This window comes from Sminthopsis crassicaudata, chromosome 4, assembly GCF_048593235.1.
Source record: "Sminthopsis crassicaudata isolate SCR6 chromosome 4, ASM4859323v1, whole genome shotgun sequence".
NCBI lineage: Eukaryota > Metazoa > Chordata > Mammalia > Dasyuromorphia > Dasyuridae > Sminthopsis > Sminthopsis crassicaudata.
Genome location: NC_133620.1, coordinates 333,328,098 through 333,352,697, shown reverse-complemented (window position 1 = coordinate 333,352,697; position 24,600 = coordinate 333,328,098). Strand labels below are relative to the sequence as shown.

At 39.3% G+C, this 24,600-nt stretch overlaps 1 protein-coding gene across 1 annotated transcript in view; it reads left to right on the top strand.

The window, feature by feature from the left end:
• SDK2 (sidekick cell adhesion molecule 2) overlaps positions 1-24,600 on the top strand; it is a 426,366-nt gene that overhangs the window by 332,822 nt on the left and 68,944 nt on the right. Inside the window, 12 exon segments of the mRNA XM_074260670.1 lie at positions 1,378-1,573; positions 1,809-1,907; positions 3,302-3,493; positions 6,893-7,014; positions 7,559-7,668; positions 7,840-7,990; positions 12,240-12,477; positions 13,819-13,934; positions 15,178-15,367; positions 16,735-16,833; positions 19,443-19,637; positions 23,421-23,622. Of these exon segments, the coding sequence (XP_074116771.1) occupies positions 1,378-1,573; positions 1,809-1,907; positions 3,302-3,493; positions 6,893-7,014; positions 7,559-7,668; positions 7,840-7,990; positions 12,240-12,477; positions 13,819-13,934; positions 15,178-15,367; positions 16,735-16,833; positions 19,443-19,637; positions 23,421-23,622 (1,910 nt within the window).

The window sequence follows — 24,600 nt, the reverse complement described above, 5'->3', positions numbered from 1 at the left end:
GGAGAAAGTTGTTAGAAGAGGAAGAATGTTAAGAACTATTTCAGGGAAGAAATAGTATCTGAATTGACTAGATTGTTATTAAATCAAAATATTGCATTCAGACCCTGCCCAACCTTGTCCTCCCTAGCCCACCTGAGCCATGACTGTTCTTCACACCAACCTCCTGTATAGGTAATAGATGGGAATAGTGAGCAGATGTGTAATATTCTTTTTCTCTCTCTTACTGTTGCTCATCTTTCCCATTTACAAAATAGGGATCCCAACCCTCCTAGCTGAAAAAAGAGTGATTCCACCCCTAAACCTTGTGCAAACAGGACAAAACCCACAGCCACCATCTTAGGTTTCAAACATGGCATTATAGCCATAAAGTCAATATTGCTTCTTAAAATCTCACTTCCTTAACTGTATCTATTCATTTCTGAATCACTTCTACTGGCTAAATCATGGAACGAATCTGTCGGACACCTTCCTACACATACTTTACAATCTTTTAAAACAGTCATTATTCTAATTGGTCCACGACTAATAAAATATTTACCAAGATTTAACACTTACTGGAGAGCAAAGGCTTAGGTACTATGTAATTAATTCTAATTCATAATTAATTCAAATTTGCATAAATTAAATTGAATTAAAACATTAAACTTGCTTCTTAATCTACTCAAAAGAAGTTTGGCAATTTAATTGCCACAAAACAAGATAACTAGAATAAGGAGGATATTTAACATACTTATTAAATGCCATTTAGTATTTCTGATTAGTATTTTTAGGGTCTAATTAGTATCTAATTAACTCGCTATAGGCTATTTTGCACAATACTAATTAAATGCCAAAACATGGTTTATAAACATAAGACCATGAAAGGAAGAAGATTAAGCATTGTTAGAATCATGAGTTAATCAGGAGACATTGGCCGCGGTATTGTTTTATATCTATAAATACTCAGGCTTATTAAAACTCATCAAGTGTTGCTTTTCATCATTAATTGATATTTAATCAACTTCGAATAAATGAGGAAATCTCAGGGAACAGCTGTCATCCTGAGAGACAGATGAAATGACTGGAAAACAGGAGAACAAGATGAAAAGTGGGAGAGCAGAAAGAGGGAGGAGGAAAGGGGGAATCTAACTGCTAAATGGCATGGGGTTTATAAAATAAGTGTTTAGGAAAGAGGGCTGCTTGGAACTTCCAGACTAAAAGGCTTTTTTGGCTGACGCCCAATGGATAGTATGCCGGACCTGGAGTCAGGAAGATTCATTTCTGGTCCAGGACCTGGATTCTCTGCCCAGTAGCCTGGCCTCCTTAAGGCTGAGCTTGGCCATGTTTGCTAGAGCTCATCTTATCCCACCTGACATGCTGAGCATCCTCTCTCCCTAGCTGATTGCCTGGGAGCCTGAGCAAGAAGAAGAGGTTACCATGGTGACAGCCCGACCCAACTTCCAGGACAGTATCCACGTGGGCTTTGTGTCTGGCCTGAAGAAATTCACAGACTACTTTACCTCAGTTTTGTGCTTTACCACACCTGGAGATGGACCCCGCAGTTCTCCCCAATTGGTGCGCACCCATGAGGATGGTATGTACCCCAGTCCTCCCCTTGTATCCCCCTTTCTTTGCAAAAGTTGACCTAACTTCTGGGCAATGGGACACCCATATTTTGTTTTCCTACCATGTTATCTGCAACCCAACTTAAACTACAATCTTATCTCTTTGGATAATCATTCACTGTCTAATTCTAACTTTTGTTATGTTTGGGGGGTGGGGATTTGGGGGTTTTTTGTTTTTGTTTTTGTTTTTTTTTCTGGTAACAGTGCCAGGCCCTGTGGGACACCTAAGCTTCAATGAAATCCTGGACACTTCCCTGAAGGTGAGCTGGCAAGAGCCTGGAGAGAGGAACGGCATCCTCACAGGTGAGTCTAATCCTTTCCTTAGTGTCACAGAATGGCAGGGCTGGACAGACAGTACCTCAAACAATTATCCTTTTCTTTAAAAACATTCAGAGAATAAATGAGAAAGCATTTAGTAAGCATGTTCTATGTGCCAGGCAGGCATTAGTGATACAAATACAAGACAGTCTGCACCTTACATTCTAATGAGGGGACATCAAGGAGAGCTAGAAAATTGGGAAAAGGGATATATTCAGGAAATTAATGGAAAACTGGTTCAAAGATGAATCAAATCAAAGTCCAGGGAATCAAGGACAGAATCCAATTAGCTCCAGAGGAAGAGTTTTGATTAGGAAAGCTAGAACAGTATAGGATAAAAGTAATCAGGAATAGACAACATTTATATAATTCTTCAAGGTCAGAAAAACACTTTATATATCTTATATCATTTAATCATCATAACATCCTTTGAGTCAGGTGGTATTGTATCCCCATTTTACAGATGAGGAAACTAAGGTTTATACTGCCAATCAGTAACATCCCCTAGTATTTCCCATTTAGAATCTCTGACTTTCTGCCCTTTCTTTTGCCACATTATGATGTGATTATCTTGAATTTTTAATATCTCTTTTGCAATGACCATGCTGTCTCAATACTTTATTGATACTGAAAAGACCACATTTGTCCCCTCCCTAAATATTAGAAGTTGGATAGTGTCCAAAAACATGGGAATGCCTTCCACCTTCCTGTGGTGAGAAGGATGGTACAACAGATAAGCAACAAACATTTACTAAGTACCTACTATGTGTAAGACCTAGTTCTAGGAACAAAGGATAAAAAAGGGTCTCAATTTTCAATGAGTCTGCAATTAAATAAGGTAAAATGATACAGATGAATAACTATGATAAAGGGAAAGCAATAGAAACACAAAAGAAGCATTTTCCCAAAAAAAGGCAAAGTAATATGAGAAATTTAAGGAATCATAAAGTTATTTCCACCTTCAGGAGTGTGGGGTGGAAGGGAGAACTGATCATAGAAAGCTTCATGGAGGAGATGGCATTTAAGTTGGCTCTTATAAGTAGTTAGGAACATTGAATTCAGGAGAAAAGGAAGAGTTCCAGATCTTAGGAAACACATGAGCAAAAACACAGAAACAGGCCAGAGAATAGCACCAGACAAAATGCCAAGCCAATGAGCAGAGTATCCAGACATCCAGACCACTGCCACCCCCTGTCCTTCTTCTATACCTGAGAAGTAAAACAAAGCAAATAATCCAAAGATCCTTCCTAATAACTCCCAGCCCTTGGCAGTAAGTAAATGCTTAATTTTCCTTAAGGAAAATTCTGTCAGGTGAGAAAGATGGGTCATAATTTCCCTCATAGATAAATTTGTATCCCTTTCCCTGTTTTTCCCCTTAGGATACCGGATCTCCTGGGAGGAATATAACCGTACCAACACCCGGGTAACACATTACCTGCCCAATGTCACCCTGGAATACCGTGTCACGGGGCTAACTGCCCTCACCACCTATACCATTGAAGTAGCAGCTATGACCTCAAAGGGTCAAGGCCAAGTTTCAGCCTCTACCATTTCCTCTGGGGTCCCCCCAGGTAAGATGGCAAAGGTATCATTCTTCCCCCCAAGAACCCAATGAGGAGTTTTCTTCTTTCCTGGAAATATTAGATGTGTTCTAGAGCATACTATCTCCCTTAAAGGGTAGAATAAGGTGCCTCTAAGGAAGATATCACATCCCCATAATTCCAGGATGTTGGACAGAGACTTCAAGAAATAATGCTTCTTCAGAACCTACCTTTCTTTTTTTTTTTTTTTTTTTTTGAGGCTGGGGTTAAGTGGCTTGCCCAGGGTCACACAGCTAAGAAGTGTCAAATGTCTGAGATTAGATTTGAACTCAGGTCCTATTGAATTCAGGGCTGGTGCTCTATCCACTGCACCACGTAGCTGCCCCAGAACCTACCTTTCACCAAAAAAAAAAAAAAAAAAAAAAAGTACAGGACACTGGGACATACTCCTTTGAGCACAAGAATAGCACTTCTTTTTTTTTTTTTTTTTTTTTTTTTTTTTTTTTGAGGCTGGGGTTAAGTGACTTACCCAGGGTCACACAGCTAGGAAGTATTAAGTGTCTGAGACCAGATTTGAACTCAGGTCCTCCTGAATTCAGGGCTGGTGCTCTATCCACTACACCACCTAGCTGCCCCTAGAATAGCACTTCTTCATTAGAAATCCTATTGTCCCACTGGACCATGTGCTTTAATAATAGCAATAAATTTAAAAAGATAATAATAAAAATATAACAATAACAATAAAAAGAACAAAAAATTAACAAAAGTAAAAAATAACAAAAAACAATAAAAAATAAATCGTATCTACATTGCTGTGTAAGATTTGAAAAGCACTTTGCATGTGTTATATGTTAAAAACATATCAGAATTTATATAGCATTACGTTACATAAATATCTTATTTTATTCTCTCAGTCACCCTATGAAAAAGGTGCTATTTTTATCCCCATTTTATAGATGTGAAAACTGAGACAAATTGGGATTAAGTGACTTATGCAGACTCATGCATAATAATAATAAATCTCTGAGACAAGATTTGAATTCAGTCCTTCCGAAGTGCCTCATTCCCTGTGTCAATTAGTTGTCTCTGTGTAGAATTTCAAGATCTAGCCTCACTCAGTCAAAGAACCCTCATCTTGTCTTTATGGACAAGACGGGAGCAACTGTGGAATAGATGATAATACTCTTAGATGTATTAGAGTGACCAAACCCAGTAATTAGTGATTAATGAATTAATGTAAACCTGGAGAGTGGTATGTAGGAGCATCTGTTATTGTCTCTGTTCTTTTATCAGTGACTTGGACGAAAGCTTTGGTGATGTGCTTTTCTGCTTTTTCAGAATCAGGATCCAGAAAGTTCCCAACAGACAGAACAGTGGGCCAAAACCAAGGAGATGAAATATGATAATAATAATTAAGTCTTTTACTTGTGGGTCAATAATACATTGCATAAATATAGGATGAGGTAGGAGTTAGACATGGCTAGACAGTTTTTGTGGAAGAGACCTAAGAATTTTACTGGACTGCAGAGAAGCTCAGAGTCCATAGTGTGGCACAGTTCTTTAAAGACTAATGTTCTCTTGGGCTACATTATTAGCACAGTAACCATAACGAATAAGGGGAAAATGAAAGAATATGCTACAATAATGGTGTCAAACCATACATAAGGATCCCTGGGGGCCACATATTGACTCAGAAAACCACATATTTACATTATCTATGTTTTATTATATTTTTATTTATTATATTACCTAATTATTATATGTATATATTCTGATATATATTATATAATTGTTATAAATTTATTTATATTATGGATTTATTTTATTTATATATGTATTATTATATAAATTTACATTTTTATGTATTTGCATATGTATTATGTATATATTTTATTTTATGTATTTATTTATATTATGTATATTATTTATTTATGCATTTTATTATCTGATTACATTTTAATCTGGTTTGGTTTGCCCTAGGAAATGTTGTAGGCCACATATGACTATGTGATTAAGCTAGATGACCTTGAAGACCACTTCCAGTTCCAAATCTGCGATCACTTTAATCAATTGTTGTCATAGTCAGGTCATATCTGGACTAATGAGTTTGATTCTGGGCACTACATTATAGAAAGGATTTTAATTAACTTGAACAAGACCATGATTCTGAGAAGACTTTAAAAAAAAAAAAAAAAAAAGGAACTGGAGGTGTTGAGTATGAAGGAAAAAAGGTTTAGGAAGTCACATGGCACCTGCCTTTCTTTGGGTATCAAAAGGATTGTCATGTGGTAGAGGGACTAAGTTTGTTCTGCTTGGCCTCAAAAGACCAAATTAGTGAGTAAAAGTTATAGAATCAGATTTGGGCCTAATGAAAAGAAAAACTTCCTTAATGATCAGATGTCCAAAAACTGAAATGGGCTTTCTCAGAAGTTCTGGATTCCCTATCGCCAAAAGTCTCTAAGCAGAGACCAGATGACTACTTGTTAGAGATTTAGTAGAAGGAATTCTTCCTAAAATCCCTCCTACTCCTGAAATTCTTTGATTTTTAAGAGCACATAAGGCCACAGTCACTAGAGTCCTAATCACTAAAGGCTCCTCTACCATTGACTTGGAATATTAGCTGTCAAGTTTTGGCCATACCCCAAATAATCATGATCCAGAGTCATTATAGAACTTTTCTGTTTAAAGTCTGAGACCCAAAATTATTCCTCTATTAGGAATAAACCACATCTCCTGTCTCATTCCAATCCATCTTAGACATTATTAAGTTGGCCTTACAGATGAGCTCAAAAAATGCCACTAGTCCACAAATATCCCCTGACCATAGACTATATCCCAGTGACTCTATGTTGAATGAATACTTCTTGACCTTCTGGTTTGGAGTCCCTTTTTCCCATTGCTCAATTAATTCATGCAAATTTCTCAAATAGCTGGTTTTACTCATGCCCTGCTATCCTACCATGAGAAACTACCTACCCCAGCGAAAAATCTTAAGTTGCACAAACCATATACTTCCAACTAATTCTTTTATCCTGGAGAAGAACCTACTTATGGAACCATTCTAGAAGTGTCCAAATCTTCCTCCAGCCTCTAGAAGGTAAATAATACGCAATAAAAGTACAATCATCATCATAAAATTGAAATCACATAATAGACCAAAACAGTACTGATCAGTACAAAGGAGTCCAGAAGACCTAAGGACCGACTAGGCATGTGACCCTGGGCTTCAATTTCTTCGTCTGTAAAAATAGGAGATTTGCGTTGATAACCCAGGTTCCCATCCAGCTCTTAAAAACTCCAAGGAGACCTTCAGGTGTGATTTAAAGAGGAGATGGTGGACATACCAGGATAGCCAGTAAAGTCTTGAATGATAGGATAGATGATAGAGCTTTCTCCCTTCCTATAAAATTTCCTTTTTTTTTCTTTCAGAGCTTCCTGGAGCCCCCACCAACTTGGGCATTTCTAATATTGGCCCCCGCTCTGTGACATTACAGTTCAGACCTGGTTATGATGGGAAAACATCTATCTCCCGATGGCTGGTGGAAGCACAGGTAATCCAGGCAAAGAGACTCTCCATCTTTATCTAGCATGCCCAAGACAAGCAAATTATACGTTCAATCTTGTCCATAAGAACTAGGCTACAACCCTATTGTAATGAATGTCTAAACTCTTAATTCTACAATCCTCTCTGGTAATTTGCATATAAAACACATATACATATTGACATATAAGATGTTCAAATGCATTAAAAATGCCCAATTCCCCTCTCTGCCCCAAACTGACAGTCTCTGACTATGTGGCCAACCTCAGGAGGTAAAACTGGTTGGATTTTTCCATTACTTTAGTACTTAAGGAATATTTGCTTTAAAAAAATCACACTCTAGAATCTGAGAATATGGGGCCACATTTTAGGTTGTTTCTTGCTATCCAAAAGGGTGGTCCTGGAATTTATACCTTGTATCCTGAGCAGAAACAGAGAGCATTGAGCATCTATGTAACTCCTAAGATTCTGGGACAGACTCAGCTTATGGAGTACCACCAGGTGACTAAGCAGTACTCTAACCTTCTGCTTTGATGGCCCCTCCCCTTTCTCAGGTGGGAGTGGTAGGTGAGGGAGAAGAATGGCTACTGATCCACCAACTGGCTAATGAACCTGATGCCCGCTCCATGGAGGTACCCAACCTCAACCCCTACACCTTCTACAGGTAAAGCAGACAAAGGGGCAAAACCAAGGTGAAAGGGGATATTGGCAACAGGGGAACAAGGGTTGGGAAGCTGGTTTGAGGGTTGCAGCCCTAGTCCTTCCCTTGGGGGACAATTTTCTTGTCATCCTCATTAGGTCTCTCATCCTCCCCTTTCCCTTCCCCTACCCCTAGCTTCCGCATGCGCCAGGTGAATATTGTGGGCACCAGCCCCCCCAGCCAACCCTCTCGCAAGATCCAAACCCTCCAAGCTCCACCCGACATGGCACCTGCCAACGTGACCCTGCGTACGGCCAGTGAGACTAGCCTTTGGCTGCGCTGGATGGTGAGACAGACTCCTGGGAAGGGCTGGGGGGAGCAGGGGAACAATCACTGGAGATTGTGAGTCTCTTCAAAGGTATCATCACTAACGGGTACCCACAGAGGTCAGTGGGCATGACAGGGACTGAGTGCCCATCAGAATCCAACATAAAGCAGGGGGAGGGAGAGGGAAGGAACAAAAAAAGACAGAAAGACAGAGTAAGAAAGACATGGGAGTGATTCTGCTGTCAGGAAATTTAAAAAAAAAAAAGTCTTATTCATGCATACCTATATTCCTTTTTAATTAATTCACAAATATTTATTAAACATCTGCTATGTATGATATACACACTAGACACTAGGGAAACAAAAACACCTGTATCTCAAGGAGGTTACAATCTAGCCTAGAGAGACAACTTGTACATATGGAGACATGTACAAAATAAATAGAAGATGATTTGAAAGGGTTAGGCATTAGAATTCAGGGGGGGCCAAGAGTGACATCATCCCTGTATCTAAATATATTTTATATACCTACTTATTTCCATGTCATCCATTAGAATGTAAGCTCCTTGAGAGCAGGATAGTGTTTTGGCTTTTATTTGTATCCCCAGCATTTAGTGCAGTCCCTGGCTACATAATAACCACATAATAATAAATGCAACAAAATGACTTGCAACCTGACCTTAGGCAAGATATAACCTCACTCCGAGAGGTCCCTCTTCTGGGAAATAGGAGGGAAAATCCTCACTCCTTATGTTTCTCCAAAGGGGTGGTGGGAAGTCAAAAGGCTCAAGAAATGGGAAGCAGCATCATGTGATATAGTAGAACCCAGGAGACCCAGAGTCCAGTCCCATTTCCTCCATTTGTTAGTCACTGATCTGTTTGGATCTGTTTGCTCATCTGTCAAATGAGGGAAATGGGCTAGATCAATGGTTCCCAACATTTTTGGTTTCATGAACCCCTTTCAAAAACAAAAGTGTGTTGTGAACCCCCTCCCAGAACAATGTATTACTCATGGTATTCTTTACAATTATTTAATACTTAAAGCATCATTAAAGTGCTTTGAATTATCAATATCAACCTCCTAAGGGATTAGCAAACTACAAAATAGGAACTATCAGATTTAATTATCTCTAAACTCCGTTTTAGCAATAACAATTTATTGTTAAATATCTCTTTGTGCCAAAATAGGCAGTATTTGTTACAAATAAGCAGTGGAGAAAGAAAGTGGACTTGGGCTTTGCTTCCTTTGCCCATCATTTTCTAAATGTGTGATTTTATGCAAATTATTTCTCTCTCTGAGCCTTGGATTTCTCATCTGTGAAATGGGAATGATGCTACTTGTGCTCCATATTCCTGGGACTGTTGTCAACTTCAGTAAGATGATGTATCCGTACCTTTAAGGGTGTTGTGCTAGCCTTGAAAATACTTTTTAAATACAGCTCTCTACCCACATCCTGTATCTCCTCCTTGCTAAGCAATGTTTGAGCCCATTCAAGAGTTAGCTGCCCCTTTCCATACCTCACAAGGTTTTAAGTGTGCCAGGTAGCTAAAAGGTTAAACCCTCTAGTACCCAAGGGAGAGTAGAGGGGGAATAAAAAAATAATCACCCACTTAGTAGAAGGCCCTGGGCAACTCTTAGCTTCACTTAATGGTGCATGGCCCGTTACCTTTCCTTTGCAGATACCAGATCATTGGAATAAAGTTCCTTCTCCCTCTTAGCAATCCCATCAATTGCCATCCTAATGGTCTCTGGTCTGTTTCACTAAGTATTTTCACAAGCCGGGGTTTGGGAGGAGGGAGGACTTATGTGGCAGATGGGCAAAGCAGAAGATAATGAGAAAAGGTTTCAGGGTAAGAAATGGAAAGAAGGGGCTTATATCAATTCTCTGGATGAAGTCAAAGAACATCTGAAAGGACCAGGAGAAATAAGGAAGGTATAAGACCAAGGCTACCTATTATATGACTTGTATCACAACTACATTCATAGGCAATCTTCAGGATTTGATGGGAAATCTGTATGCCCACACCACCTATTATCATCTACCAACATACCATGTCAACTTAAAGCAAATAAATTTCCCAAGCTACCTTGAGTTAACAACCAAGGGAAACAATCCCAAATTGGAAGTATGATGGACATTCTGAGCCCATCAACCAAGTCATTAAACACAATACCTGTACTTGATCTCCAAAGAGCAATTCAATTGGATTCAATTCAACAAACATTGTTAAATGTGGTATGCCCCTGGAGATACAATGGGGAATTGGTCCCTACCTAAGGAACATGTCTTCTACTAGAAGAAGAAAACTTATCCAGGGATAATAAGTAAATACAAACTCTATACAAAAATAATGGGGATGACCTGCATTTTCATCCTGTCTCAGACATTAATCAACTATATAATTTGGATAGTCACTTGTTCTTTTACAACCTCAGTTTCTTCATTTGTAAAATGGATGTATTGGACTCATTGACCTTGAAGGTTACTTTTAGCTCTAAAACTACTATTATGAGTTTATTTAGGGTGATGGAGTGAGAAGACAAAGAGCAATAACAGCTGGAAGATCATGTAGGAATTGTTCCCTAATCTGAGGACCTATATGGAAGCTAAGATAGGAGGGTCCTGTTTGGTGCAAATAATGAATCCGTGAAGTGGTAGCAGGTATTCAAATTTGCACTATTCAAAGTTATAATTATGTAAAATATGGTCATTGGTTCCAGTCCAGTGGACCCATGCAGCATGAATTCTAATAATGCAACTTCTTCACAAGATTTCTTACACTAATAAAGACCTAGCTGGATTTCCAAAAGGTGGCAAAGGAGAACATTCCAAGCATGAAGAACAATACTTTTTCAAAGCTATAGAGATGGGATATGGAGCACAAAGCTACGAAACATCAAATAGACCTGTTAATCTGAAATGAAATGTATGAAGAGAAGTCATATGAAATAAGTCAAGAAAAGTGGACTGGGCTCAGACTACCAAGAGTTTTAAATGTCAAAGAGGCATTTATAGTTTAACTTAGAGAGAATGAGTAGCCATGAAACAGGGGAATGATGTAATCAGGCCCATGTTTTAAGAATATCACTTTAACAGCAATTGGAGAGGCAAGATACTGGAAGTAGGAAGACTAATAAAGAGATTTACTGAAATAGCCCAGCTGAGAGGGGGTGAGGACATGAATAAGGTGGAATCCATGTGATTGAAGAGAAGGAACTAGACACACAGATATTGTGGAGGGAGATTTTTTAGCAAATTTTAGCAACTGAATATGGGGGGGTGATGGGTTAAACTTGGAGGAATTATGAATCTAACTAGGAGGAAAGGAGCTTAAACTATTTTGGGAGAAATTGAGTTTAGATTGAAAGATGGTTCTAATAATATATATAGCATATAGATATAGATATATATCTATGTATATATATAGATAGATAGATATCTTGCTTTATGTTGATTAATCGATCAGTTAATGGATACTGATAGATATGTTACTTAGCTTTGCTACTGCCTACACCAGTTTTTCTGATGATGTCATTAGTTCAAGCTATATCATGATCATCATCAGTATATAATAGCTAACAATTATATATTACTCTTACAAAGCACTTTACAAATATTATCTCATTTAATCTTCACAACAGTCCTGAGAGGTAGATGCTATTGCTATCCCTGTTTTACACATGAATAAACTGAGGCAGACAAAACTTAAGTGACTTGCCTGGAATCACACAGCTACTCTGTATCTGAGCCCAAATTTGAACTCTGGTCTTCCTGACTTTAAGTCCAGCACTCCATCCACCTGGCTTCCTATACTGCTGCGATTAATAAACTTCTAATGATTTACTGGCAGATTGAGGGAGACCTGGTGGGAAGTTGGATAGGGGCACCTGGCCCTACGGTGGTTCTACCAACCACTCCATCTGTCATTAAGATTTAATTGAGCAACCACAAGGTACCTAATGATGTAGTGGATACATAATAGAGAATTGATACTGTCTATGACCTCAAGGTCTAATGGGAGAAACACATGTGGTCAACAGAAATAATATAGATTTACCATTTTACTAAATTGTACTTGGCAAGAAGGGGACATCTGGCTTCCTCTTGACAGGTTAGAAAATGGACTGAGCTAATCATAAAGCTCTCCTGGATAAGATAAGCTCTTAGTGGCAACTTAAAGAAGGGAAGTAATGGGACATAGTAGAAGGAGGGGAAGCCATTTGTATATGCCAATCTCTCTGCTCCATCTCTCCCACTTTACTACAGCCTCTCCCAGAAATGGAATACAATGGGAACCCAGAGTCAGTGGGTTACAAAATCAAGTACACCCGATCTGATGGGCATGGCAAGACCCTGAGCCATGTGGTCCATGACCGGATTGAGAGAGAGTACACCATCGAGGACCTGGAAGAGTGGACTGAGTACCGAGTACAAGTCCAGGCCTTCAATGCCATCGGGACTGGGCCGTGGAGTCAGATTGTTGTAGGCAGGACCAGAGAGTCAGGTACTTCCCTTGCCCCATAGCCTTACATTCCCTGATATCTCCTATGACATCCTTTGGAGTTTTGGGGTATGCATGTAGACACAGCTAAAGGCTATCTCAGCACACAGTGTTACCTGAGCTGTTATAAAGGACAGTGGCAGAGGGACCAAAAATGTTCATTTGTATTCAGTTTGCATGTGATTTCTCAACCAAATGGAGCGATATTCTTCAGAGCACCTGCTCTGTTTCCACAGCTTCCTAGTTCCTGCCTGTATCCTAGTTAGATCCCTTATTCCCTTCAGGTGAGGAGGGTTGATCCAGTCTGATCCAGAAGCTGGCTTCTTAAACTGTGATTTGCAACTCCATATGGGATGATGTAACTAAATGTGAAGGGTCACAAAATTATGGTTTATTATCAATAAATTTTTAATTTGTATACCTATTTTTTTATCTTTATGTTCAGGATCATATAAAAATTCATCAGGCAAAAAGGAATCACAAGTAGAAAAAGTTAGTCTAGACAAAGATAGTTCCATGAAGCATTCTGCCTATCTCATGACCAAAAACAGAAAAGGAAAAAGACCAAATCCCCTTCCTTAGAACAAGATACATACATTTTTGGACATGGCCAATATGGGAATTTTTTTTTTGTTTGACTCCATATTTGTTACAAAGAATTTGTTTTTCTTTGGTAGGGGTGAGATAGGAGAAAAAATCATTGTTCATTTAAAAAATCTAGTTGAATTCTGCCTCTATATTCCCAGCCTTGACCATGTCATTAAAGATGTCTGTCTTTCCCCAGGAGATCTGAGAGATTTTGAGACTGGAAAGTGGAATGAAAGATTCCTAGAAAACATAAGAATAAAACTAGGTCTGCTTTCTCTCTCCCCACCTTGCAGCTGTCTAACTTGACCAATTGCTAGGACCTCTTGTCCCTCCAGGATGTGGTCAAGTGGCTGTGATTCACATATGAATTATCCACTTTATAGATTTGTCATGACAAATTATTGATTCCAAGCTCATCTTCCTGGGCCACCTAGCAAGAACCTCGGTCTCCTCCCTCCCATTATCAGTTGTGATTTTCTGAAGGCATGTGAACTCCTTTTAATAGTAACCATAATATAATTAGGGAGATAGATCTCTAGTGGAAAAGCATATAATGTGTTCAGAAGCAAATAGAAGTTAGTGTGGAAATTATCTGTCATTGGGGAATTACCTCTGTCTCTTTTCCCTTTCATTAGTGAGGTGGTATAGAAGATTGACTGTATTTCCCCTGCTTTTTGTGATGCCCTTCTACACTCCCCATAAAACTGAAAGGAATTTCAGTCCTGACATACTCTCTTCTGCTCTCCTTTCCCACAGTTCCGTCCTCAGGTCCAAGCAATGTGTCTGCCCTGGCCACTACCTCAAGCAGCATGTTGGTACGCTGGAATGAAATCCCAGAGGCTGATCGAAATGGGCTTGTACTGGGCTATAAGGTGGGTTCCACGATGAGAGAAAAGAAGGAGTCTGGAGTTTCAACACCTACAACATCACTGTTATGGGCAATCCTTTTCCTTGGGATCCCCAGTCCATGGCTCTGCCATTGCTTAGGGGAAGAGGACTTGGTTTGAGGGTGGGAGGCAGAAGGACCCTTGCCCCCTGGTTGGAAAAAAAAAACTCCAGATCTCCAAGACTGGGGCAAGAAGTTGGGAGTCCTGAGTCTTATTCTTATCTTTGCCACTGATATACTATGTTACCTTCAGCCCATTATCATCCTTCTCTGGGTCTGCAAAAGAGAGAATTTTCCACCCTATATTGGGCTAAAAAGATTTTAAATGCCCTAGTAGCAAGTCTGCATTTTTTGGTACTCTACTTAAGAAAGTACCGAGTCTGCATTCTTTGGGACTCCACTTAAGTACTAAGTCTATATTCTTTCATACCCCAATTAAGTACTAAATCTGTGTTCTTTGGTACCCCCCTTAAGTACCAAGTCTGCATTCTTTCATACCCCACTTAAGTACCAAGTCTGCATTCTTTGGTACCCCAATTAAGTATCAAGTCTGTATTTTTTGGTATCCCACTTAAGTACCAAGTCTGCATTCTTTGGTACCCCACTCAAGTGCCAAGGCTGCATTCTTTGGTACTCTACTTAAGGAAGTACAAAGTCTACATTCTTTGGTACTCCACTTAAGTATCAAGTCTGCATTCTTTGTTACCTCAATTAAGTACTAAGTCTGTGTTCTTTGGCACCCCACAAGTACCAAGTCTGCATTCTTTCATACCCCAATTAAGTACTAAGTCTGTGTTCTTTGGTACCTCAATTAAGTACTAAGTCTGTGTTCTTTGGTACTCCACTTAAGTACCAAATCTTCATTCTTTGGTATCCCACTTAAGGAAGTACCAAATCTGCATTCTTTCATACCGCACTTAAGTACCAAGTCTGTGTTCTTTGGTACCCCACTTAAATATCAAGTCTGCATTCTTTGGTACCCCACTTAAGGAAGTTCCAAGTCTGCATTCTTTGGTATTCCACTTAAGTGCTAAGTCTTCATTCTTTGGTACCCCACCTAACCCCAACATAATACTTAGTTCCCTAGAAAACCATAATATGCCATACAAAAACCACCATTTTCTGTCCCCTATTCCTGACCCTAAACCATAGGAATTGAGATTCACTGGGGAGTTCCTGGCTTCTGGACTCTAAGGGCCCTCACACTGCTTGTCCTTCTATATGTCCAGGTAGTATATAAAGAGAAGGATTCTGATACCCAGCCCAAGTTCTGGCTTGTGGAAGGAAACTCATCTCTCAGTGCCCAGCTCACTGGCTTGGGCCGCTATGTACTCTATGAGATCCAGGTACTGGCTTTCACCCGCATCGGAGATGGCACCCCAAGTTCTCCACCTATCTTGGAGAGGACCCTTGATGATGGTGAGTACATAGTTAAGGGACTCTGAGAAGTGAGACTCATCCCATGTCCCATTTTAGATGATTTTTTCCCTCATTCCCTTGCTTTTTATTGATGCTTGACTCTGGAGATGTGCCTCAGCTTGAAATTAAAACAAAATTGGCTTTTCTGGAGGGAAAACATCTGTAAGAAAAAATCTTATCCTGCAGGGACTGCAATATTTACCTGCTGCTATTCATGAAGAGCACTGGTAGGATGGGGACTAGGCTTGAGTTTTCATTGGTATAGCGAATGCTAGATGAAAAAATTATGTCATTGCAATTTGGGAGTTTTAGAAATTTGCCTAGGTCAGTGTTTTTCAAAGTGTGGTCTAAAGAATCCTGGAGTTTCTGAAACCCTTTCAGAGGCTATGATTTCAAATTTAGTTTTTATTTCCAATGTGGCCAAAAAAGAGGATACTAAAAAAAGAGCATCTAGATGACTCTGTGGAAAAAGGATAGCCCTGGAGTCAAGTGCATCTGAGTTCAGGTCCAGCCTTTGACTCTTACAGCTGTGTGATCCTGGGCAAGTCATTTAAGCCCAATTGCCTTGCCAAAAGAAATTGTTAGTATTTATAATATGGCAAGCATTTATAAATATAATCCACATAAATAATAACTCTTTGGACAATAATTTTAATAGTACTGAGAACAAAAGTCTGAGAATCACTGACCTAGAGGACTAAAAGTTATTTGCCCATGCTCACAATGTGTGACTGCAGTTATGTCAGAGATATCTTTCTGCCTCTAAGATTGATTCTCTCTACACAACTCCATGGTGCTTCTTGAGGGCAAGAGACTTTTATTAAAATCTTAGATTATGACTCACAGTTGAAGAATTTCTCAATCTCTGATTTAGTTTCTTATTTCCTAGGGCAAGTTGTCAAAGATTCTTTGAATACCAACTTCCTGCCCAATATTGCTTTTATTTCAAGCTGGGTCAAATCTCTAAGGTGAAACATCACTGAAGAAGATGAAGAAGGACTTTTTTCGATAGTTTTTCTCCTGCACATCAGCTCCTTCTAAGTCTTTTTTTTTTTTAATTTTTTAAAACAGATCTAGTATGCACAAGTCAAACATCACCTTTATAATGTCATTGGTCCTCTTAGCAAAAGTGTCACGAATAACAATAGCAAAAATCCCTGTTAGATTGTGCCAACTGACCCCCATACCATCCAAAAGGATCCCAAAATATGGACTCCAACCTCTATTATCGCTGCATGTATCTCTTTCCCACTGGCCTTTATACACATACATACCCATCTCCCAATGAAATTCCTGCAACTGGCTGTAAACTAAAACTCAGAGCTGCACTGGGGATCTTACTGTGATCTTTCTGTTTCCCATTCTAGTCCCGGGACCTCCCATGGGCATTCTCTTCCCAGAGGTGAGACCCACATCAGTTCGGCTGATTTGGCAGCCTCCATCTGCCCCTAATGGCATCATATTAGGTAAGCCTCAACCCTCTGCCTTCTGGAAATATGAGGGTTTTATGTTCCTCTTTGTTGGGATTTTGTGTGTGTGTGTGTGTGTGTGTGTGTGTGTGTGTGTGTGTTCACACACATGCACACTCAGGCTGCTGGACTTGCGATTTTACCCTTGTTTGGAATTCCTTGACCTCTGGAGAGTCAAACGGCCAATATGGCTCAACTTGAACCCTGATTTTCTCAACTTGAGGAAAAATCCCACCTTCCTGGAATTTGCTGTCTCTTAGATTGTTAGTGAAAATTTTTCACTAACGTGTTTGGAGGGTAGAAGATAGAGATGAGAGCTTTGGTTTTCAAAGGTTTCTAAATCAAGAAGAGGTAAGGCTGAGATTGTCTATAGTCAGTGAGGAGCATAACTGTTGAAAAGAAACTTAAAGTTATATGGGTAAAGCACAAGCAAATAAAGGGACAGCTGGGTGCTTCAGTGAATAGAGCACTGGATTCAGTCAGGAAAAGACTCATTCATTTTCTTGAGCCTCTTTCTCTAGCCTCAGACAGACTGTTTGCCTCCATTTCTTCACCCGTAAAAGGAGCTGGAGAAGGAAATGGCAAGCCACTCCAATATCTTTGCAAAGAAAACCCCAAGTGGGCACAAAAAGTTGTATATGACTAAAATGACTCAATAACAAAATTAAGAAGTAGGGATCTCAAGAAATATGCAGCTTTCCCCTTCCAACCATGCTCACTGATGAGAAAAACATTACTTAGTTGTGTCCTACTAGAGTGAATTTCAGAATACAATGCAAGATCTCTCCTAATTTGCTTTTCTTGACCCCAAACCAAGAAGATGGTAAAGAAAATGCAGAGATGTTTTGCTGGTTCATAAAGCAGGCCTTATTCTCAATTTCCTTTGCCTTGGTAAACCAGATAATTCTATCCAGTCAAATAAGCAAAATCTTTCTCTGCATTTTGAGCACCACCCCAATAGAAAATCCTTCCCAGCTAAAATTCACCCTATAGTCACACCACCTCCCAGTTTTTATTTTATGTCATTTTGGGGCATTTTATATATATATATATATATATAAAATAATGGGGCAATATATATATATATAAACAGACATACATTTATGTGTGCATAACTTATATATGTATGTATTTAGTCATTTGTTTTTCAGTTGTGTACATGGGACTTTATGACCCCATTTGGGGTTTTCTTGGCAAAGATACAAGAGTGATCTGCTATTTCCTTCTCCAACTCACTTTATAAATGACGAAACTGAGGCAGATGAGGTTACCCAGCTAGGAAGAGTCTGAGACCAAATTTGAACTTAGGAAGATGAGTCTTAACTAACTCCAAGCCTTCCACTTTGGGTACTATGGTGCCACCTAGCTGCCCCATATATGTATGTGTATGTGTATGTGTGCACATATATATATATATATATACATATATATATACACACACACAAATACATGTATTCTGTATGCATATATACATGTGGATATTTATTCAAGATAAGTAGAAATGAGGAGGAGGAAAAGGAAAATAATTCCTGACTTGTATGTAGTCATTTGCATATCTACCTCTATATCATAAAAATGTTTTTGTTAATTATAAACTCCTTGAGACCAAAGTAGTTTATCTAATTTTTCTAAACTGGCTATAGCAATTTGTTAGAAAACATACTAGAGAAAAAGATCATGTGATACTGTTGTGATAAAGTACTATATATTTATTTGAGAGTTGTATTAGCCCTATTAATATTATTATAAAGATCTATTCATTTTGCAGGTGCCACAAATTATATTACCACTCTAGCTAGCCTTCCTGTGAATTATATACTTGTGGCTATGAGGAAAATTAGAACATAGTGAATGGCTCACTCAGTGCAACAATATGTGTGTATGTGGGGGGGATGAATGGGTGTGAGTAGGTATTGGTGAGTGTGTCCTGCTGGTGTTTTAATTTTATCTTTATAAGAAATAATTTTATCTTTAATTTATTCTTTGATCACTGGCTTAAAGAGTTGTCCTGGTAGTGCCCAGGGTCACATAGCCAATGTGGCTGGACTTGAACTCTGATTTTCCTGAGTGGAGGTCAGCTCTCTATATCATGCTACCTCTTAAATAAATCTCTGATTATAAACTGCATAGATGTCTCTATGCATTGATAGATTTTCTCCACAAGAGAAAATTCCTACACCACTGAAATAACAATGATAGTCCAAAATATAAGCATACATTAATATATATTTGTATGTTTCGTATTTATATTTACACACATTTTCTATAGAATATCAATGATATTCTATTAAAACTGAAAGGATGGACTATGTCTGCTTTGCATATAATGCCCTCTAGTGGCAGGTCCTGTGATTTGGTGTCTTTTACCAATTAAGGGCTGATTCCTGATCACAAATGCTCAAGTCATTCTTCACTTGTCCAGGGTTCAGAAAACAATCACTTAGAATGTGCCGTGTGAGTGAATCGGTGAACATTTAAGTGGAAAGAGCACTCACTCAAACATGTGACGTAGGGTCCTCTCTGTCTATGGGAAAAGGTTGGGTGAACTGAAGGGTGTGGGGGAAAGAGTCTGTCCTGCTTTCCAGTGTTATCCTGTTTCTCCACAGCTTACCAGATTACCCACAGGCTCAACACAACGACAGCCAACACTGCCTCAGTAGAGGTGTTAACCCCCAGTGCCCGCCAATACACCGCCACTGGTCTCAAGCCTGAATCTATCTACCTATTCCGCATCATGGCCCAGACCCGTAAGGGCTGGGGGGAGGCAGCTGAAGCACTTGTGGTGACCACAGAAAAGAGAGGTAACTGCCCTGGGGTGGCTGGGAAAGAGTAAGATGATGTAGGACTATAACAAGGAGAATTGGGATCCCAAGTCCGACGGATCTCTTCCTTTGGTGGATAATTCCCAGGAACTCTGGGAAAGGGTCTACATCAAAGCCACATCTCAGAGACCCTGAAATTAAAGTCAACAACCAATAAATAAACCTGAAGAATTCGGGTGGGGTTCAGTAATCAAGAAACATTTATTAAGTACCTTCTGCATGCTAAGGGCTGGAGGATACAAAAAGAGGCCAAAAAAAAAAAAAAAAAATACTTCCTGCCCTGAAGGAGCTCACAATATAATGAGGGAAATAAAAAGAAAACAGATATGTACAAATGTTATATGTAAGATGAATAAGAAATAATTGAGAGGGAAGGGAGTATAATTAAGAGGGGTTGGAAAAGGTATCCTGTGGGAAATGGGATTTTAGTTGGGATTTAAATGAATCCAGGAAAGCCCTTGTTATAGATGAGAAAGAATAGCATTCCAGGAATGGGAGACAGCTTTGCAGAGCTGAAAGAAATTGTTCATGGAACACTGCTCATGTTGTTCATGGAATATCAACAAGGCCAGTGTCACTAGATTGAAGAGTTCAAAGAGGGAAGAAGACTAGAAATGTGGGGAAAGGCTAAGTTATGAAGGACTTGGAATGCCGAAGGATTTGGGATTTGATTCTGGAGGTTCTAGAGACACACTGTAGTTAATTGACTTGGGAAAGGCAGAACAGCAGAAAGGACATAACTAGAACTGTACTTCAGGAAAATCTAACTGGTGACTAAATGGAGAACGAAGTGAAGTGGGGGGAAACTTAAGGCAGGCAGACCCCCAGTAGACTATTGCAGTCATCCTGGTATGAGATATGAGGTCCACTACACCATTACACTGCAATTACACTAGCCACTAGAGTGACAACAATGTCAGAAGAGAGAAGAGAGTGTATTTGAGATACGTTGAAAAGGTGAAATGGACAGGTCTTGGCCACAGACTGGAAACATGGAATGGGAGATAATGAGGAGTCCAAGATGACTCCTAGGTTTTGAGCCTGAAGGACTGGGACTTTGTCACTTTATGGTAATAAAGAAGTAGGGGGAAGGAAAAGGGAAAAGTTGGTTTAGAGGAAAAGATGAATTTGGTTTGGTACATGTTGAGTTGAGATGTTTACTGAACTTCTTAAAGGTAGTTAGAGAAGTAATAGTGGACATCAGCAGGATAGGAAGCTCTGAGAATCATCAGCATAGATATGGTAACTAGTTCCATGGAAGATGATGAGATCACCAAATGAAATAGTATAGAGGGGGAAGAAAAGAGGGGCACAGAACCTGTGCTTAGAGAGCATGATATGGATGAGGATTCTGCAAAGAAAGTGGTCATATAAGTAAGAAAAGAACCAGGAGAAAATGGTGTCTCAAAAAGCTAGGGAAAAGAGCATCAAGGAAGAATGACCAACAGCATCAAAGGCTTCAGAGAGTCAAGAAGAATGAGAATTGAGAAAAAGCTCATCGCATTTGGCAGTTAAGAACTCATTGGTAATTTTGGAGAGGTAGTTGGAATATTATGTTTGGAAGCCAGATTATAAAGGGTTAAGAAGACAGTGAGAGGAGAGGAGAAAAAGTCGAGGTCCCTCAATGTATTGCCTCCCTTCCTTCCCACCGGTATCCCATTTCAGATAATCATCACAATGGAACAGTTTTTCAGTTTCTCTAGGGAGTTTACCAACTCTCTCCCACAGAGTCCTGGCCAGTACCTTTGAATAACTCAAATGATACATCCATCTGAAGTCTGGAGATCTGCTTACCATTATCTCTCTGAAACTACTCTTTATTTTTCTTTTTTTTACTTTATAGATTTTATTTTCACCAATTACATGTAAACATTGTCTTCAACATTCACTTATGTAACATTTTGAGTTCCAAATTTTTCTCCCTCTTTACTTTATCTCTCCCCTCCCCAAGATAGCAAACAATCTGATACAGTTGATACATGTACAGTAATTTTAAACATATTTTTGTATTAATCATGTTGAGAAAGAAAAATAAGAACAAAAGGGAAAAATCACAAGAAACCAAAAAAAGAGTGAAAATACCTGCATTCGATCTTTATAGTTCTTTCTCTAGACACGGATGGCATTTTCCATACTAATTCCTAATCCTTTTTTAATTGACAAATTAATGGTTTTTTCTCTGCATTTATCCTATTTGCCCTCTCTACAGCATTTGATACCTTTCTCCTCTTGGATACTGTCTCCCCTCTGGTTTTTCATCACATTCATCTCTGTCTAACCACTTCTCTTCAGCTTCTTTGCTGAATCTTCGTCCATGTTATGTCCCCTAATTGGGGGTAAAAGCCCAGGGTTCTGTCCTACCCTTTCTTATCTGTCAACATAGACCTAATCAGCTCCCAAGAATTTAATCATCATCTCTATATTTAAGATCTGTGTATTTAATCCTAACTCTCCTAAGTTCCAGTCCTGTATCACCCACTAACCACGTATTGGATATTTTGAAATGGTTGGTCCAAAGACATCTCAAATTCAAATTCCAAAACAGGACTCATTCTCTTTCTCCAAAAATCCATCTTTCTTCTGAACTTTCCTCTTTGTGTTGAGGGCATATCTATTCTTCCAGTCACACAGGTTTGCAACTGGGGACTCCTTATTTTCACTCACCCTACATTACATTGAAATATATTATAATTTCTGCCTACACCAACTTCTCTGGAAGTTGCCACCACTTAAGTTCAGACTCTTGTCATTTCTGATCTGGGCTGTTTTGTTCCATTTTCTTGTTGTTCTATTGTTTTTCCATCATATCTGACTTTTTAATCAAACATTTGAGGTTTCCTTGGAAAAGATTCTGGAGTGGTTTTGCCATTTTCTTCTTCAGCTCATTTTATAGATAAGGAAACTGAAGTTAACACAGGGTTAAGTGACTTGCCTAGGGTCACATAGCTATTAAAAGTATCTGAGGTTGGATTTCAACTCAGATCATCCTGATTCCCAGTCTGGTACTCTATTCATTAAACTAAATATCCATTAGCCGCTTAATTGATCTCTCTCACTACAATCTATTCTCCACATAGACACCTAAATAGTTTTTCTAAAGCACAAATCTGACCACCTCACCTCATCCTCCACTGATTAAACTTCAGTGGCTCCCTATTGTTTCTGGGCTAAATTCTTTTATTTGACATTGAAAGTCCTTCACAATCTGACCAATCTACCTTTCCTGTGAATTATTTCCCTCTACACATTCTGCAGTCTAGCTACATTGGTCTTCTTGCTGTAGCTCCCACCTCTCTTACTTTGTGAAGACTGTCCTTATATGCCTGAAATGCATTTATCCCCCACTTTCCATCTCTTATGATCTCTGCTTTCCCTCAAGACTCAGCTCAAATTCCACTTTCTGCATGGATCTTTCTAGATTTTCCCTCCTATAACCTTCCTCCCCATGAACACATAGTAACACCTTATATTTGTTTTGTTTGTTTTTAGCATAATCCTCTAAACATCCACTTTTGTCTCCCTTGAGAGAATGTAAACTCCCTGAAGATAGGGACAGTTTCACTCAGTGCCTGATGCATAGGTGACATTCAGCAAATGTACATTGGTAGATTGTTTCTCTTGTCAGAACATCAAACCAGAAAACAGAATTCAACAGCTATGGGCTATTGCTTTACTTTTTCTACCCTGAAGGGTACCAACAGGGCACATGTCTTATTACTATCTGGAGTTATTCAACGATAAATTTATGTCTTCCCCTTACAGATCGCCCACAGCCTCCTAGCAAGCCAGTGATAAATCAGGAGAATGTGAAAGCACGGAGTGTGCTGCTGTCTTGGGAGCCTGGTAGTGACGGCCTCTCCCCTGTCCGCTACTACACCATCCAGACCAGGGAACTCCCTAATGGCAAATGGGCCCTGCACTCCTCCTCTGTGACCCACAATGCTACCTCATTTGTTGTGGACAGGTGAGACCTCCACCCTAACACTTACCCCATCCCTGGGATCTTATTTCAGTACTGGAGATCCACCCTCCCCCAGCAGAGCATTTGTTTACATTTCATTTCTTTCATTGAAAGGGTTTCATAAAGCAATTGCAGTCTGAAATCTCACCTACCCCCATTCGCTAGTCCATTCAGAAGTTCCTAACCTCCTTATAATGGGGGTTTGGGACCCCATTACATTCTCAGTTTCGCCTTCCCATTCAGTCATTTGCCTGGGTCCCTCTCCATATATTCTAACCAGTTTCTTCTCCCTGCCAGGCTCCAACCCAGCTTCCCATGGTACCTTATTAGAATTTCTTCTTTATTGTACAATTCTGGAGCCCTGAGTACAGTATCAGTGGGGTGCTTTCCAGTCTTTCATTAACCATTCTCTGCAACAGCAGCATTTTTCTACTCATCTTTAATAGGGAAACTGAGCCACATTCCAGATTGATGGCTTTAATGTAATTTAATTTTCAATAGGTTATATTTTTATTCTTCACTTTCTATGAGCAAGAATTTCAACTACCCTTTTTTAAAAATTAAAAAGAAAGAAATTGAAGCTTGAAGCAATGTACTACACTTTAACTCTTTAGATATTTAATTCTTTTTAAACTCTTAAATGCAGGGAGAGGATGGCAATACCTAGGGAAGAGCTAGCTCAGATCTCAGCAATCTGATGATACTGTCCTTAGTTCTAAAGTGAGAATGAGTGAGAGACAGAGGCAAAGAAAAAAATATTAACAGAGAGACACAGAGACAAAAAGAGACAAAGAACATGTCTACATACACACACACAGTATTTGCAGCTTAAAATGAATAAATATGTCCTCAGCAACTTCCTGCTCACAGCTAAATCTTAAAGGAAGCCAGAAAATTAAACTACCATGGGCTAAAAAAGCCCTGGCCTAGTGGTCTCTGTTCTTGATTTATCCTCTCTTCATTTGTTAGGTGTTATTAACA